At 38.5% G+C, this 13897-nt stretch overlaps 1 protein-coding gene across 5 annotated transcripts in view; it reads right to left on the reverse strand.

Annotated features, from left to right (window-relative positions):
* Positions 1 to 13897, reverse strand: part of gria1b (glutamate receptor, ionotropic, AMPA 1b) — a 93641-nt gene that overhangs the window by 10510 nt on the left and 69234 nt on the right. For 2 of the 5 annotated variants that reach the window (XM_074673030.1, XM_074673035.1), the window contains exons 16-17: positions 8496 to 8610; positions 544 to 678 (exon numbers count right to left, since the gene is read on the reverse strand). In XM_074673030.1, coding sequence (XP_074529131.1) covers positions 544 to 678; positions 8496 to 8610 — 250 coding nt within the window. Of the gene's footprint in view, positions 1 to 543; positions 679 to 6675; positions 6791 to 8471; positions 8611 to 12413; positions 12576 to 13897 lie in introns of those variants that run through there. The other 3 variants (XM_074673031.1, XM_074673032.1, XM_074673033.1) reach the window with 3 other exon arrangements.

Raw genomic sequence — 13897 nt, forward strand, 5'->3', positions numbered from 1 at the left:
TCATCTATTTTCTTATGGACCTTTTTGCACTTTCTATACACTTTCTTACTTTTGTTTTCTTGATTGCTGCTGTGACTTCAATTTCGTTGTACTTGTTACAATGACAATAAAGTTCTATTCTATTCTATTCTATTCTATTCTATTCTATTCTATTCTATTCTGATATATGTATAAAAAAAATCCTGACCTATATTTCCCGTATCGCCCCCTAAAGGAGAAAATTTTCCTTGGTAAGAAGCAGAGTTTACTGATGTTTGCACAGCACGTAACACTTCAGAAAACTGACCACTGATCATCTAGTATCAAGAGACACCTGAGGGACAGGTGAGGTTTGATTTCATCAGTCTGTACAATGGCACAAGGATGTTTGTCCACACTTTTTGGCTGTATTTTACAGAAACATCAGGTAAAGTATTCACATCATTGCTTTTTTTAAGGCAACACTCAGTTATTATATCAAATTTGGCCTCTTTGTAAAAAAGTTTAGACACCCCCACTTATGGGCAAAACTAGTTGAACAAACACAAACCAAACCAGACTTACCTTCATTCTTCTCGACTCGATCCTGGACTTGTAGCAGAACTCGACCAGTGCCACGAGCATGGCCAGCCCCAAACCTCCAATCAAGATGTAAAACACTCCTGCTACGTTGCTCAGACTGAGCGCGCTCGTTTTGTCCTGTCAGTGCAGAGAGGCGGGGTCAGTGACAACCAATCAGGGTGCTGAGAGCCATAATCTTACTAACGTTAGAAAACTGATCATTGATATCTCATCTTTCTAACTATCAACATTTCTCACTGTTCAAAGGATGTGATAAAGAGGAAACCTTTTTTTATTTTGGTGCTGGACCAAACTGATGAACTGCTGATGAATTCCTCCAATCACAGCCTTTGAAAATTCACATTGATATATTATCACTATTATCACATGCAATTTCATGCACATAAAAGCCAAAAGTAAAGTCTATTGTAAAAAAATAAAATAAAGGTCATCTCTAGAGATAATTTTCATTTGCGTGAAAAATTACCTTCCACTTCATCAGTTTCTTTTTTATTCTTAAGCAGCTTGAATGTATTTAAATAGAAGAAAATGATATTTGTGCTGGTCTTACAGTAAAATATCACTTCTTCTGCTCAAAGGAACAAAAGTTTCTAGTAACATCCTTTGAAAACTTTTCTTCCCATTAAGGGGGATTTGATTCTTTGTCGAGTCTCAGGTGAATTAAGTGGCAGCATGTTCTTCTGTCACATGCAGAGCGTTATTTTTGGGTTGGCGTGGCCTAACTTTTCCAATAGCATGCAGCCTGATCAACAACACCAAGAGCAGGAAACAGCACTCAGAGTGGGCGGGGCTTCTCTTCCACAGGGTGCGGTGTGAAGTTGGGGAGAGCCTATCAGAGAGCTTTCCTCTCCAAACTGTCATGTTCACCTCAGCCAATTAGCATTAGTGAAATCAAAATATAACACACTTTAAAGCCAGACTGATTTTAGAGCGAACTGTTTGTGAATACATTTGTTAACAATTTAATTAAGTTCATAAAAGGTTGTATTTTGGCAGATTAAAATATCTAATTAAATGCTAAACTGGCAAGAAAATGCTGATCACTGTTGAATTTGAACAATTGTACCCTTTAAAGGATGTTAGATTTTTGTTTAAAGTGGGATTAAATTAAACTTTGTTTCTTTATTTTGTAACTCAAACCCTATCTTATTTTAATTTTACACAATCTCAATGATAGTTTTTTTGAGCTTCACTTTGTTAGGCCGACACTTTGTTGAGACAACACAGGCTTTTCTGCTTCACTGAAGGCTGCTGATTTAACCACTTTTTTTAATTTCATAAGCTAAATCAGAAAACTGAATGTCAGTGCATCTTTAAAACATATTCCAAACTCATCCCATGATCCCTGAACAACATGTTAACATAATGAAAATACTCTATAATAATTTGGCTAAAACTAAATTACCATAATTTTATGACTGTTGTTTTATGTTGAATTGTAATGAAGTAACATAAAAATCCACATATACACCAATGTACTGGGCAAAAGTTTACACTATGAAACTGTTTGACTGATCACTGCCCTGCAGGTGTTGCAGACACAAATCAGTGCCAAATATAGTGGTTTTCAAACAGCAAAGTGAAGCCTGGTTTATGCTGCTGCATTGACTCTATGCTGTCATGGTCGACAAATCTTTCTGCAATACTTCTCCAAAACACATACGGGCCTGTATACTTGCCAGATCACACGTCCTGCTATGTTTGCTGTGATTTCACAGCGATTAAGTGTAGCTTTTGCATGTTGACGTTTATCCTAAAACAACTATTACAAAGAAGAATAAAGGGGGGGCATGGGAGGGAATGAAAGCCAAATCCTGGTCTGGCCAAGTTTTTTGATGTGTAGATGCATTTGGGATGGGGTGCACATTAGGCTACATGTGTTTCTACACCAAAAACAGGGCCAAGCAGACCTATGCCGGGCAAACACCAGATCAGTGTCTGTTCTCTCAACTCACACTGGCAATGTGTTCAGTAGGGCACATATAAGGACCTCCACATAGCTGGGGGCCCTGTTTACTCGACAACGTTTCATCTAAAATGCTAAAACTGAAAATGCTGCAGTAAGCATGCCAGGCCTGTAGGTGGTGTCTTTTTTTTTGGTAGATCTCCACCAAAGAAGAGTTGAGCCGATCATCTGGTGTTTTGGTAAAAACTAAGTGCAGATTTTGCAGTTCATGCAAAACACGGTAGTTCACGACGATCGTAACAACGGTACTGTTGTCCTGTTGTATGCGCTTGCACAGAGTGTGATTTCACTGAAAACGCCGGCTTACTGTTTACACAGCAACGGTGGCAGCAGCGTTTCAGAAAAATTCTGCTCTGGAGGCTGTTTACAAGAGTTTACCTTTTAGGTCGGCTGCAGCTCCGTTTCCGTGTAAACGCAAGGCCAAAACGCTACAAAACGTTTGAGTTTCACCCTAAAACCGTTGTGGTGTAAATGGCCTCGGAGTCACAGACCGAGGAGTTCCCTTAATTCCTCCCCGAAGATGACCCTCTCTCTATTCATATTGGGCTGTAAACCTTAAACCTGTTGACTCCTGGCCTGGCTCCACTCATTATGTTGGTTTGCTGTTCTAGTCAAGTTAAATATGAACTGGTTTTGACACAGGTTGTTTTAATTTGAAAGTCACTGGATGTTTTGATGCTGTTTGGGTGCACAACTTCCCGTCCTGCTTAATCTGCTGTGTGCAAACTGGTATGTCACATCTCCAACATCTGGCAAAACTAGGAGGCTTGCTTATCTGATGGCGAGAGCTCCGATTTGCCAGAGCTGATGGTGTATATTGGCCACTACAGTGTCGGGTACATTGTTAATTTAATACAGGAGTATAATCACAGCTAAAAGAATTAGAAAGCTTTTGAATAGAGCTAACATCAAGGGGTAAGTTTGAGTTTCTTTAAAAAGAGCAATTTATTTGGTAGATTTGACTTTGTAGCTGTTGATAACCAAGATTCTGTTAGCTACCTGGCTGCATTTTCATCTTATAGACTCACTATTTTAAGAACTTCTTATGAACACTCTTTCAGAAAATGAATTATTCCTTTAAACAACAATAAAGGAAAGTAAAACCAACATATATATTTTTTTACATTTTAAGTAATTTTCTAAAGCAAACATCCTGTTTTTGCTGCATTTCTTTGCCATTACTCGTGGTACAGATGTGTTTTTTTTTTTTTGCTTCTTTTTAAATTTAAAGACTATTTTCTAGATAAACCAAAGTATTTTAACAGGAATGTGAAATGATAAAGAACATTTCTTCTCACAACAGCTGCTTTATTTATTCATTAATTTCTGAAATGTTTCTGCTGTTTCAGTCTGACTTAAAGTCTCTTCCTCCTGCTGCCACACTGACGAGACTGATGAACATTTCTTCCCATTTGTTAGTCACGGTCTGCCGCACAGAGTTCAGAGCAGACAGGAGGCACATGACAGATTGGAGACAAAAACATCAGTGTTGTGTGTCCGTGTGTGTCCGTGCGAGTGCGTGTGGAGGGAGAGGAGGGTTGGTAAAGCTGTGGCCAGTAGCCTTAATGTCACTCAGTGCTGGTTAGCAGTCATAAACAGAGAGAGGGAATCAGAGTCACAGGAGGACAATAAACAGAAGGAGAGACAGAGAGAGGAGAGGAGAGAGAAAGAGATATTTATAGTCTGAAGATCTGACTTTTTACATCTGAAATGTATGTAAATAAAATCTTACTTCAGTGTGGAGCTTCTCTTCTAAGTCACACTTTGCACTTTTATGTAAAAGGCAAAAGTTCTTCTAAAAACTTCTTTTCAAACTTCTTCTGACTGAACGACCAGCAGGAGAATCTAAAAATATTCATGTGGATGAGGAACCTAAAGGCAGTCAGGATTTGTGATTAAAATTGATGTAAAAAGTCACATTTTTCAGAGTCCTTTCCTGTCTGTCTGTCTGTGGCTGCTTCCAGCTAACTGTGCTGACCACAGAATATTCAGGAGAACAGAGTGAAGGCTGAGCAGAGAAAAGCCTCTGAAGAAATCGACTGATCTGGAGACATGAAAACCCCTTATCTCCAAAAAGTCAGCTTTGTCGCAATCGGCTAAAGCCCTGCTCATTTTCTCATCAATTTGCATAAATTCATCTGGCTACATGCAGAGGTTGGAAGAAGTTTTATGGGATTTAAACTTCAGAAAATGTACAATGCAATCATGGACAGCTTCGCAGTTTAAGTACAAATTGGAGTAATGAGGTTTTCCATGCCAACAGAGAGAACATGTCTCATTGCTTTCTCCTCCAGCTCTCCAGAACAGTCAGCTGAGCTGCAGCGTGGCACTCTGAAAACAAAAAGTTTTTCAACAAATCAAAATAACTGTCATAAAAAAAGAACAGATCTGGATTTTTTCACCAGCAGGGACTGAAGTGAGTTTATATATTTGTATATCAAGTCAAGGCATTTTTAAACATGGTTAAGCTGTTATTTCTTACCTAAAACATCAACACCAATATGATATTTGATGGATTTACATGGTTAGATATCCTTTTTAAGGCATGAAACCTGAAAACATAAACTGTCACTGACACTAAGTTTATAATTTGAAATAAAACTGCAAATAAAGTGGGGTTTAATTGTGCTCATTGGCGCATAGTGGTTACTGCAGTGGACATATATTTAAAAATCCTTTTCTCCTACATTATTTATTCATTTTTTTTAATGGCGGAACTACATGTTAGCCTCTAGTGGTCAGTTGTTTAACTGCAAGTACTTTCTTTAGCAGCAGTCCGGTTTGATTCAGTGCGGTTTGGTACAGTTAAGCCTGATCCTGTTTGCATTTCTACAGCAAACTGTGCCCTCTCGTGGTAGGCGGCGCGGTAAATGCACAGTGAACAAAGAGCAACAATGGAAGACATACAGCATTTTGTCCTCTCTGTGATTGGCATGTGGCTCTTTGATACAAAGTGCAATCAAGCTTTATTTTGGAGAAGTCTGTGTGCCGTCAGGAGAAATGCAGCCGCTGCCACGGGGTAAGTGACGATTCTTTTGACCAATCAACAGTCTGCAGTGTTGCTGCTCCACCTTCTGAGAGCGGATCGGTTAAGTCTGGCACTCATACGGAAGGGTCCCAAAAAGTGGGACAGCTGGTCCCGGTTATTTGGGGATCTGTCGTGGGATAAGTCAGTGGAAACGCCATAAAATGCGCGCCGTACTGAGACGAACCGGACCAGTCTGCTTGGTGGAAACGCGGCTTTTGACTTTTGACTGATTCCAAAAGAACCCAAAGCCTGAACTTAAGGCTAATTAGCCTTTAGCTCGGGCTGTGTCACTCTCCTGTTTAGCTTTCTTCTGCTCTTCTGTCCTCTTTCTGTCTGACAGTTAGGCTACTGTGTCCACCGTCACTACAAAATTAGTCATAGAAATTGTTTTCAGCAGATTAAAAAAATATAGATCTCTTTGTTTTATCCCTTCTTACTACTAAACTTCGTCAGCTGGTGTTGTGTTGTCACAGAGACCTAGACGTACCTAGTCGACCCGACCTGAAAGCCAATAAGTAGCAATTTAAAAATAAACTGTAATAATCTCATTTTAAGATCACTTTTAAACTCCTCACTGACTCTTTAAGTTGGAAAGGGAACCCTTCAAAATAATCTTACTTACTCCTTCACTTTATCAGGTTTACCAGTTCTGCTTTGGTACAAAATTAAAGTTCAGTACCTGCTGGTAAAAAAAAAAAAAAAAAAAAAAAAGCTGCTCTCAAAAATCGTGATACAAATAACAATAATGATAATAAAAACACTATGATGCATTTAATGACATTTTTTCTTATGTTGCAAATCTATCCCATTAAAACTGTTCTAATGTCTACCAGTGCAGATGAAAATGCAACTAGAAAAAGTAAAAAGTTAAAAAGAGGTAAATTTTGTTTTCTTGGTGTTATCAGAAAAAAATGGACAAAAAACTTCCAATTTACCAAAAATAAGAAGGCTAACGAAATGACAAGTTTCACCCTTGAAAAAAAGATAAAACACTTGAAAAACTTTTCCTTTCAGAGTGTATCTGCTGACATTTGGTGTTCAGTGTTTTGCGTGGGAAAAGTGGGCAGGGGTGAACCAACACATGACCTCGGGACCAGGACGAGCAATCCTTGAAACTGACCTTTCTGCCGGAGTCCTTGTGTCCACACTCCCCTTTGTCATACCACCACTTGTTTTTCAACTTGTCTAAGATGGCTTGTTCATTGAGCTTCAGTACTGCTAGGTTTACAGGGATTCTTCAAAGAACCATGAGAGGAAGGGAGAAGGAAGGGGGTGGGAAATAACATAAATAACATTATGCACCTCCATGTTATCTTATGTTATTGTTCAGCTGCACAGCGGCGGAGCTGCGGTCGCTACAGACAGTAGCAGCAGCGGCGGCAATGATTTTAGCAAAGCTGGTATTTGCAGTACAGATGCTTTGATATGCTACAGAGAAGAGCTCAACAACGACAGAAAGAAAAACATTAAGAAACAAAAAACAAGCACGATCACACAGAAAACAGTTTCAGAAAATGTCAATGTCAAAGTGATATGCTTTAATACTCCATCTAGCTCAGTTTAGTCTGACTCCCTACGTGAGAGATGTGTATTACTATATCACTTTGGGTAACCGGCAAGGGCTGAAAACACTCCGGGGGTTTTGGGTTTAACTAGTCCTTACTTCAAACACAATAAAGCATATCATCTGTAAGTTTGTATACAGAGACTTAAAGGTGGTAACTTTTAGGGGATGATACCAAGGAGCTGACCCAGCAGACATAACATGACCAGAGGGGGTATTTTAAATCAGCTTAAAGGATAATTTGGAATTATACTCAGTTTGTTTTGCTTTATTTTAATAGTGTCCATGTAAAGGCTTGGATTATTATCTTTTTTTCATATATTCAATCATTTACCAAGGCAACTAAGCAAGAATTGAATAAGAAATGTTGCATACTGAGCATTTTTTTTCCATCAAATTATTTTTTGCCTTCTTAAACACTTCTTGTTCAAACACAATCAAGTCAAATTTGAATCATGATAAAAACATACTTTTGGTAGTGGCTTGCTGTCTTTACAAAAGATCTGGTTTATACAGGCCCAGAACTGACAAAATTGACAGAGTAGTATTTTCACAAATTCTATTTTATCAAGGTTGATGCAATTAGTAAAAGGAGCTGTGAGGACTTTCTAAGTGATATTAAAAAAGTCTCACTTTAAGATATATGGTTGATCGTAATCCGCACTTTAAAGTGAGATTATCAGCACCAATTTAGGTTATTTATAACAAAGTACTTGATTTCTGTTTGGAAATATCACCACTGTTCGTTAAAGAAAATGTATCTTAAAATTTTCTTTTTATGTTAGTAACAATTGATAGCAGAACGGTCTATGCTTCCACACAGTACATTACGCTAATCAATACTTTTTCTTGGGATTACACTCTGAAATTATGATAATCTAAAGGCCAGTAGGCCGATACTGACATGAATGCATCAGCCTGTGTGTCTCTAGGAAATCATAGCAGCTCTATGTGACAATGGACAACCAGACACTGTGTTGCAAGAAACAATGCAGTGTTTTCTTGAAAAACTGAAATATTACAGACCGGACAAAAAATTCCTATAGGGAGGGACAGCAGGATGAGATAGGTGCTAAGAAAGAGCCCAAAGTCTGTCAGTGGCTGGGGGAGACTGTGGACAGTCTACTTACTGTAAAAAGTCAAATTTGTCAAAAGTGGAGATGAGCGTTTTTAACTGGACAGCAACAATACGTTTGATAAAATACCCCTTCGGTCAAAGGTGTTTAGAGAGAGAAATAAAGATTTAAATCAGTTTTTTATATTTGCAGCGGTGTCATCCGGAGTGTTTTAGGACTGACATAACGCTCGTAGGTTGTTGCCGGTTACCCTGTTGTACCATTGCCTGTCGTTACCCGTTGGGGTTACGGTGATCTGACCTTGGAGTCCCCTCCCCCGATGCCGCACTCTCCCTTGTCATACCACCATCTGTTTTTCAATTTGTCCAACAGGCCCTGCTCGTTCAGTTTTAAAACTGCCAAGTTAACATGGTTTCTACGGGGATGATAGCAATAAAGGATAAAAGGGATACTACGTGTTAATGAGTGAAGGTTGGCCATAGTGAAGATAGCATCATCATTACATGTTTCTACTCATGAAAGGTGTTTCAGTGTTAGTGTAGTCAAGAAATGGATGGTTCTTTAAAGGACTAATTCACTGCTTCTTAACCCAGACTTTCATAAAATGTTGTTTCCCACCAAGCACTCAAGAGGCCATAAAACTTAGTTGTGACGTGAGAGCTTCTCAGTTTGTAAACAAAAGACCATTCACTGTATTGATTATGTAAGCATTTCCCTCCAGAATAATGCCAGTGCATTTGATGGCTTGTGGAGCATTACCCTAAGGCAGTGCACTTATGTTGCTCCTTCATTTTGCTTGCACCAGCTACTTTATTCAAGCCTGTGCATCGCTGGATCACTTCAGCTGGTAGACTTCCAGCATCAGTTTCCTCTTGACCCACTCTTTCTGTTAATCCTGATATACATAAAACAGAAAACATGACATGAGTCACTGGAACCAGTGCCAACTCCTGGAAAAGGACCAAGGTAGCACTGTGGCACCTTCAAAGATGTGAAAGGTCGAGGTTGAGTGTAGTGCCTGTTGGCAGAGAAGCTGGTTTGAGGCAGGTTGAGACATTAGAGACCTAAAGATCACTACTGACTCTTGGATTGTCACGTTTCTTGGATGAAAACAGCACATCCTAGAGCTATTTATTTTTCTTTCTCTCCTTAAGCTTGGGTATGCTGAATCCAGTCAAGGAAAACAACATCTTGGTACAGTTTGGGTTAAAAAACAATACTTGTTTCTGATTGGTGACACAGCAAACCTTGACACAGATTTCCATTCAGATGCTGAAATATAAAGTAGGAACAACAGTAAGAATACTAACACACAATGGAATCACATGGCAAATCTGTCATTTACACCAAGGTTCCTTTGCAATTTGCAACCAATGAACAAATACGAGGGAGTCTCCTGTCGTTCCACTTTACATCCCAGCAAAGATCACAACTGAAGATGAAGAATCGCCAAAAAAAGCATTGATATTGTTGGCTGAGGAAACATGAATAACCAAAATGATAATGTCATGACAGCAACAGCAAATAGCAGAGAGTTTTTGTTCCTCAGTACATTGAATATAAAGGAATAATAGCCACACAGTCCAGATGAAACATGCATAGAAGTTATATGCATTTTCAGCAGCTGATGTGAAGACATGGATGTGTCAAATTGAGGCCATAACTCTGAACTTTACGTCTTTAAGTCAGTGTTGCCAACTGCTCAGTAAGGAGAATAGTTATTGGGTGTCCAAAAAATTGCTAAATGAGAATATTGCTTGGCTTTCTTTTATTATTTTATTTTATTTCTTTACATTTGCTGAAGGAGAGGGGAACAAAAAAAGGAAACAACCTTCGTAAAGGAAAACAGATGGGTTTAAATTTGTTAAATCGACAAGCGTCTATTTCATCTGGACTGGAAGTTTGACCTGGCCCACTGTTGGAACTGGAGAAGAAATGTCCAATTTCTGAGTTGACCCTGAACGCAACATAATCACCTTGAGAAATCAAATAGAAAAAAAAAACAATAATAATGAATAAATAAATAATAATAAAATTTGGTATGCTGCCAACTTGTCGAAGCAAGGTGTCTCTTGCACAGACTGTTTTAGGGGAAGTGGGAGTTTACAGTTTTTCTCAGTTGCTTTGGTACATTTCTCAAATCCTTGTCATTTTCAAAACATTCAGTGCATTTCTCAAAACAGTTTGTACAAACAGCAAAACACCATGGATTACCTGCAAAAGCCAGTCTCTTTCTCAAATTCTTAGTTCATCTCTCAAAAGTACATCTCTGTGTCTGTGAACGTGTCAGTGCATCAGAATGACGAGTCCTCGTGTCATTGTGTATGGATAGGACAGTCTAAGTGCTTTGTCATGTTGTACAAGGGAAAGTACACATACATACTCACCAGTTGATGGTTCATGAGATGAACCTTTGAGCTGTTTCTGAAAATCGTTTGATCATTGGTTGATTCAATTTTTTAAAGAAAGTCGAGATCGACCAGAGAGCAATTTACCAATCCAGACAGATTAAGAGAAAAAGTCTAATAGAAATGTGTGGAAAGATGCTTGGCATGTTATGACAACCTGTTCAACCTTTTTGCATGTAAAGACTTGTGTGATGAACTCATGACTAAATGTTGTGCAACAGAGACCTATGATATTCCATTTTGATCAACATGACAGAAGCAGTTGATAATGTACGAAAACAGCCAAGAATTGAACATTATCATTTGTATGGATGTCCCAAAGTGTTTGCAACTTGTTAAAAAAAATAAGAAACTGTTTTCTAATGTGCACAAGTGACACAATGATGTAAAGATTGAACAAGTTGAGAATTTAAATTCTGATCTGAGAAATGAACCAAAGCAACTGAGAAAAACTGTAAGGGGAATTATACCCGTCACATATACAAAGAGAAAATTGCCATTCTTAGGGAGTATTGACATTTTAAAAAATTCTAATTCCAACAATGTATTTTGGAACAATACTCTCCAAATTACCCTCTCAGACCACGTTCATTGTTTGACTCAAACCCTGCAGAAGCAGCTACAGCAGCACCAGCAGCAGAAACAGCTGCTGGTTGATGGAGTTTCAATCACGACATGATGTTGCTAAGAGTTAGTACAGAGAGCCAGTCAACCCAGAGTACAGTCTGCTCAGTGGGGACAAAATACGTTCAGTTTGTTGCAGTGATTATCCAGTATGCTGAGTTTTTTGAAAGGTTTGACGAAACAGCGTTGCTTGGCAACTGACGTGAAAAGCTCAAACCTTCTTTCAGTGAAAGTGAATGATCTTGTTCTCGTATTTGTAACTCTATGCCCAAACACAAAGGAAACAGCAGACAAAACCCGTCTATGGGTCTGCTTTTTCTTCACAATGGTCATTACAAGGAGAAAATCATGAACTGTGAGAGAGCTGTGTTTAGCTGCTAATTTGCTTTTCACAAACCTTGAACCAAACGACTCCAAATGTAGAACATGACATCAATATTTTGCAGTTTTTCAGCCGTGTGTAACAATGACTGGTATTGTTGGAAGGTTATTTTCCAGTAACTCATTTCACACCACGTGGGGACATGAGAGTAACTTCATACAGCTCATTCTAATCTCATCTTTGGAGTAAATTATCTCTCCTGGACTCTGGGTTGGCTGTAAAATGCTGATGTGATGTGGAAAAAATGAGAAAAGATGTTCTCCCACAGAACTTTTTATAAAAAACATGGGCAATGTTCACGGATGTCTGAAACAAAGACAGGTAAAACATGACACTTTAATGTAGCTGTCAGGTTAAAATAAAGAATCTCCCAAACTTTGCTCTCAGTTATATTCATATTTTAACTTGATTGTGAACAGTTTTCCTCTTTGTTGATGAAATAGGTTGTGCAGACTGCCAAAAAAGCAACCACTTTAACTGCAAACTGTCAGAAATACTAATTTGCCTAAAAACAGACCAAAACAACTTGTGGAACATCTTTTATTGGAAGTAATATTTTTTTTTGGGGGGGGTGGGACCAAGTGTTGTGTGTGAGGAGCTGGGATGTTGTTCTTTTTAAAAATTTATTAAGCTGAGGGTTGAGTTTTTCTCTACACTCACTCCCAAATTGCAAAACCATCAGCTTATAACCAAACGTAGGAGCAGAATTTGAGATTTTTTTTTTTATTTTAATCCGACAGCAGCAGATAGATAGATAGATAGATAGATAGATAGATAGATAGATAGATAGATAGATAGATAGATAGATAGATAGATAGATAGATAGATAGATAGATAGATAGATAGATAGATAGATTATAGGTAGGTATTCTGAGAGACAGGCAGGTTGGCAGTCAGACAGGCAGAGCATGACAAAAGACATGTAAACAGGCAGACAGATCAGAAACAGGCAGACAGACGGAAACACTGAGACAAACAGACAGATAGACACACATATTGACAAAGACGGACGAAAGACAAAAGAGAGAAAGAGACAAGACAGACAGAGAGACAGATTAAGACACTTACAGTCAGACAGACAGATGGACTGACAGACAGACACACAGACGTTAAGCAGGTCTACAAATCAACCCTTGACATATACTGAACTCTAAAGTCCTTAGTCTCACCTGGGGACCTCTGATTATTTGTACTAAGTGCAGAAGAAGTCTTGTGCGAAACGGCCATGTCCGTATTTTATAAAACCCTTACACCTATGCCATTGGTAAATTGGCTATAAAGGGTCTAATTTAAGGAAATAAATATAACACTGAAAAAAAATGCACATCACTGGTTTAATGTCTCACAGGATATCGGGTTAACACTTTCGTGATAACAACAAATCTAACACACAGCAGAGGAATGTTTAGACGGCCTTGTAACCAGAAATGGCTAAAAACACATAGCACAAAATAGGATTTAGTTTCTCTCTTGGCGTGCAGCAGGTTGGCATTTACTCAGAGCACATGATCATATTATAGTTAAATTGTTGGAAAAGTGCATTGGTTTCTCTATGTTTTATTACTCCTAAGTGTAGGATATAAGACGTTTATTTATGTATGGACAGAAATCCACAGATTCAGATGTGGAAAAGAGATGAACAGCTTTGTTCAATCACTTCCTTTGTGAAACTTTTATTTTTAACTTTGGAAATAAAGCAAGATCACAGAGCTGCATTTGTATTACGCAGACATGTCAAAATCCATATTTCTGATGGTTGACTATCAGGGGAAAAGTTCAATAAGAGCCGATCTTTTGCACAGTAGCTTTTAAGTTTTAAGATGAATTAATTTATACTGCATGTCCTTATGTTTTAAATGTACATTCATTTACTTGAGCTGGATGTTGACATCTTCTTCTTTTATGAGGATGTACAGCTGGCTGTGTGCTGCAGAATGAGGTGCTGCCGCTAAAGCACGGTGAGTCTGTGCAGCGTTTTCAATCACCAGAGGTCCCCGTGTGATACTAATTCCAATCTAAGAGGGCTAAAGGCTCTGTGAAATACAACCAAAGACTTTGAATATAGGGTTTTAAGAAGATGTCCAGATGACTGGATGTGTTTTCTACTCCACAGTCTTTAAAGATTGAACAAGGTCATTGAGGTTGGACTGCAATCTGTCTGTTATTATTGTCACTGTGTCAGGTTAGGTGACCACAGAGCTACACATGACTTTAACAAAACATGTGACAGATCATTACAACCAACTTTATGACACGGGAAGTAAAAGGTCAAAATACTGGGGTATTAA

Source organism: Halichoeres trimaculatus, unplaced genomic scaffold (assembly GCF_033239565.1).
Source record: "Halichoeres trimaculatus isolate MK-OKI-2021-1 unplaced genomic scaffold, fHalTri1.1 fHalTri1_scaffold_6, whole genome shotgun sequence".
Taxonomy (NCBI): domain Eukaryota; kingdom Metazoa; phylum Chordata; class Actinopteri; order Labriformes; family Labridae; genus Halichoeres; species Halichoeres trimaculatus.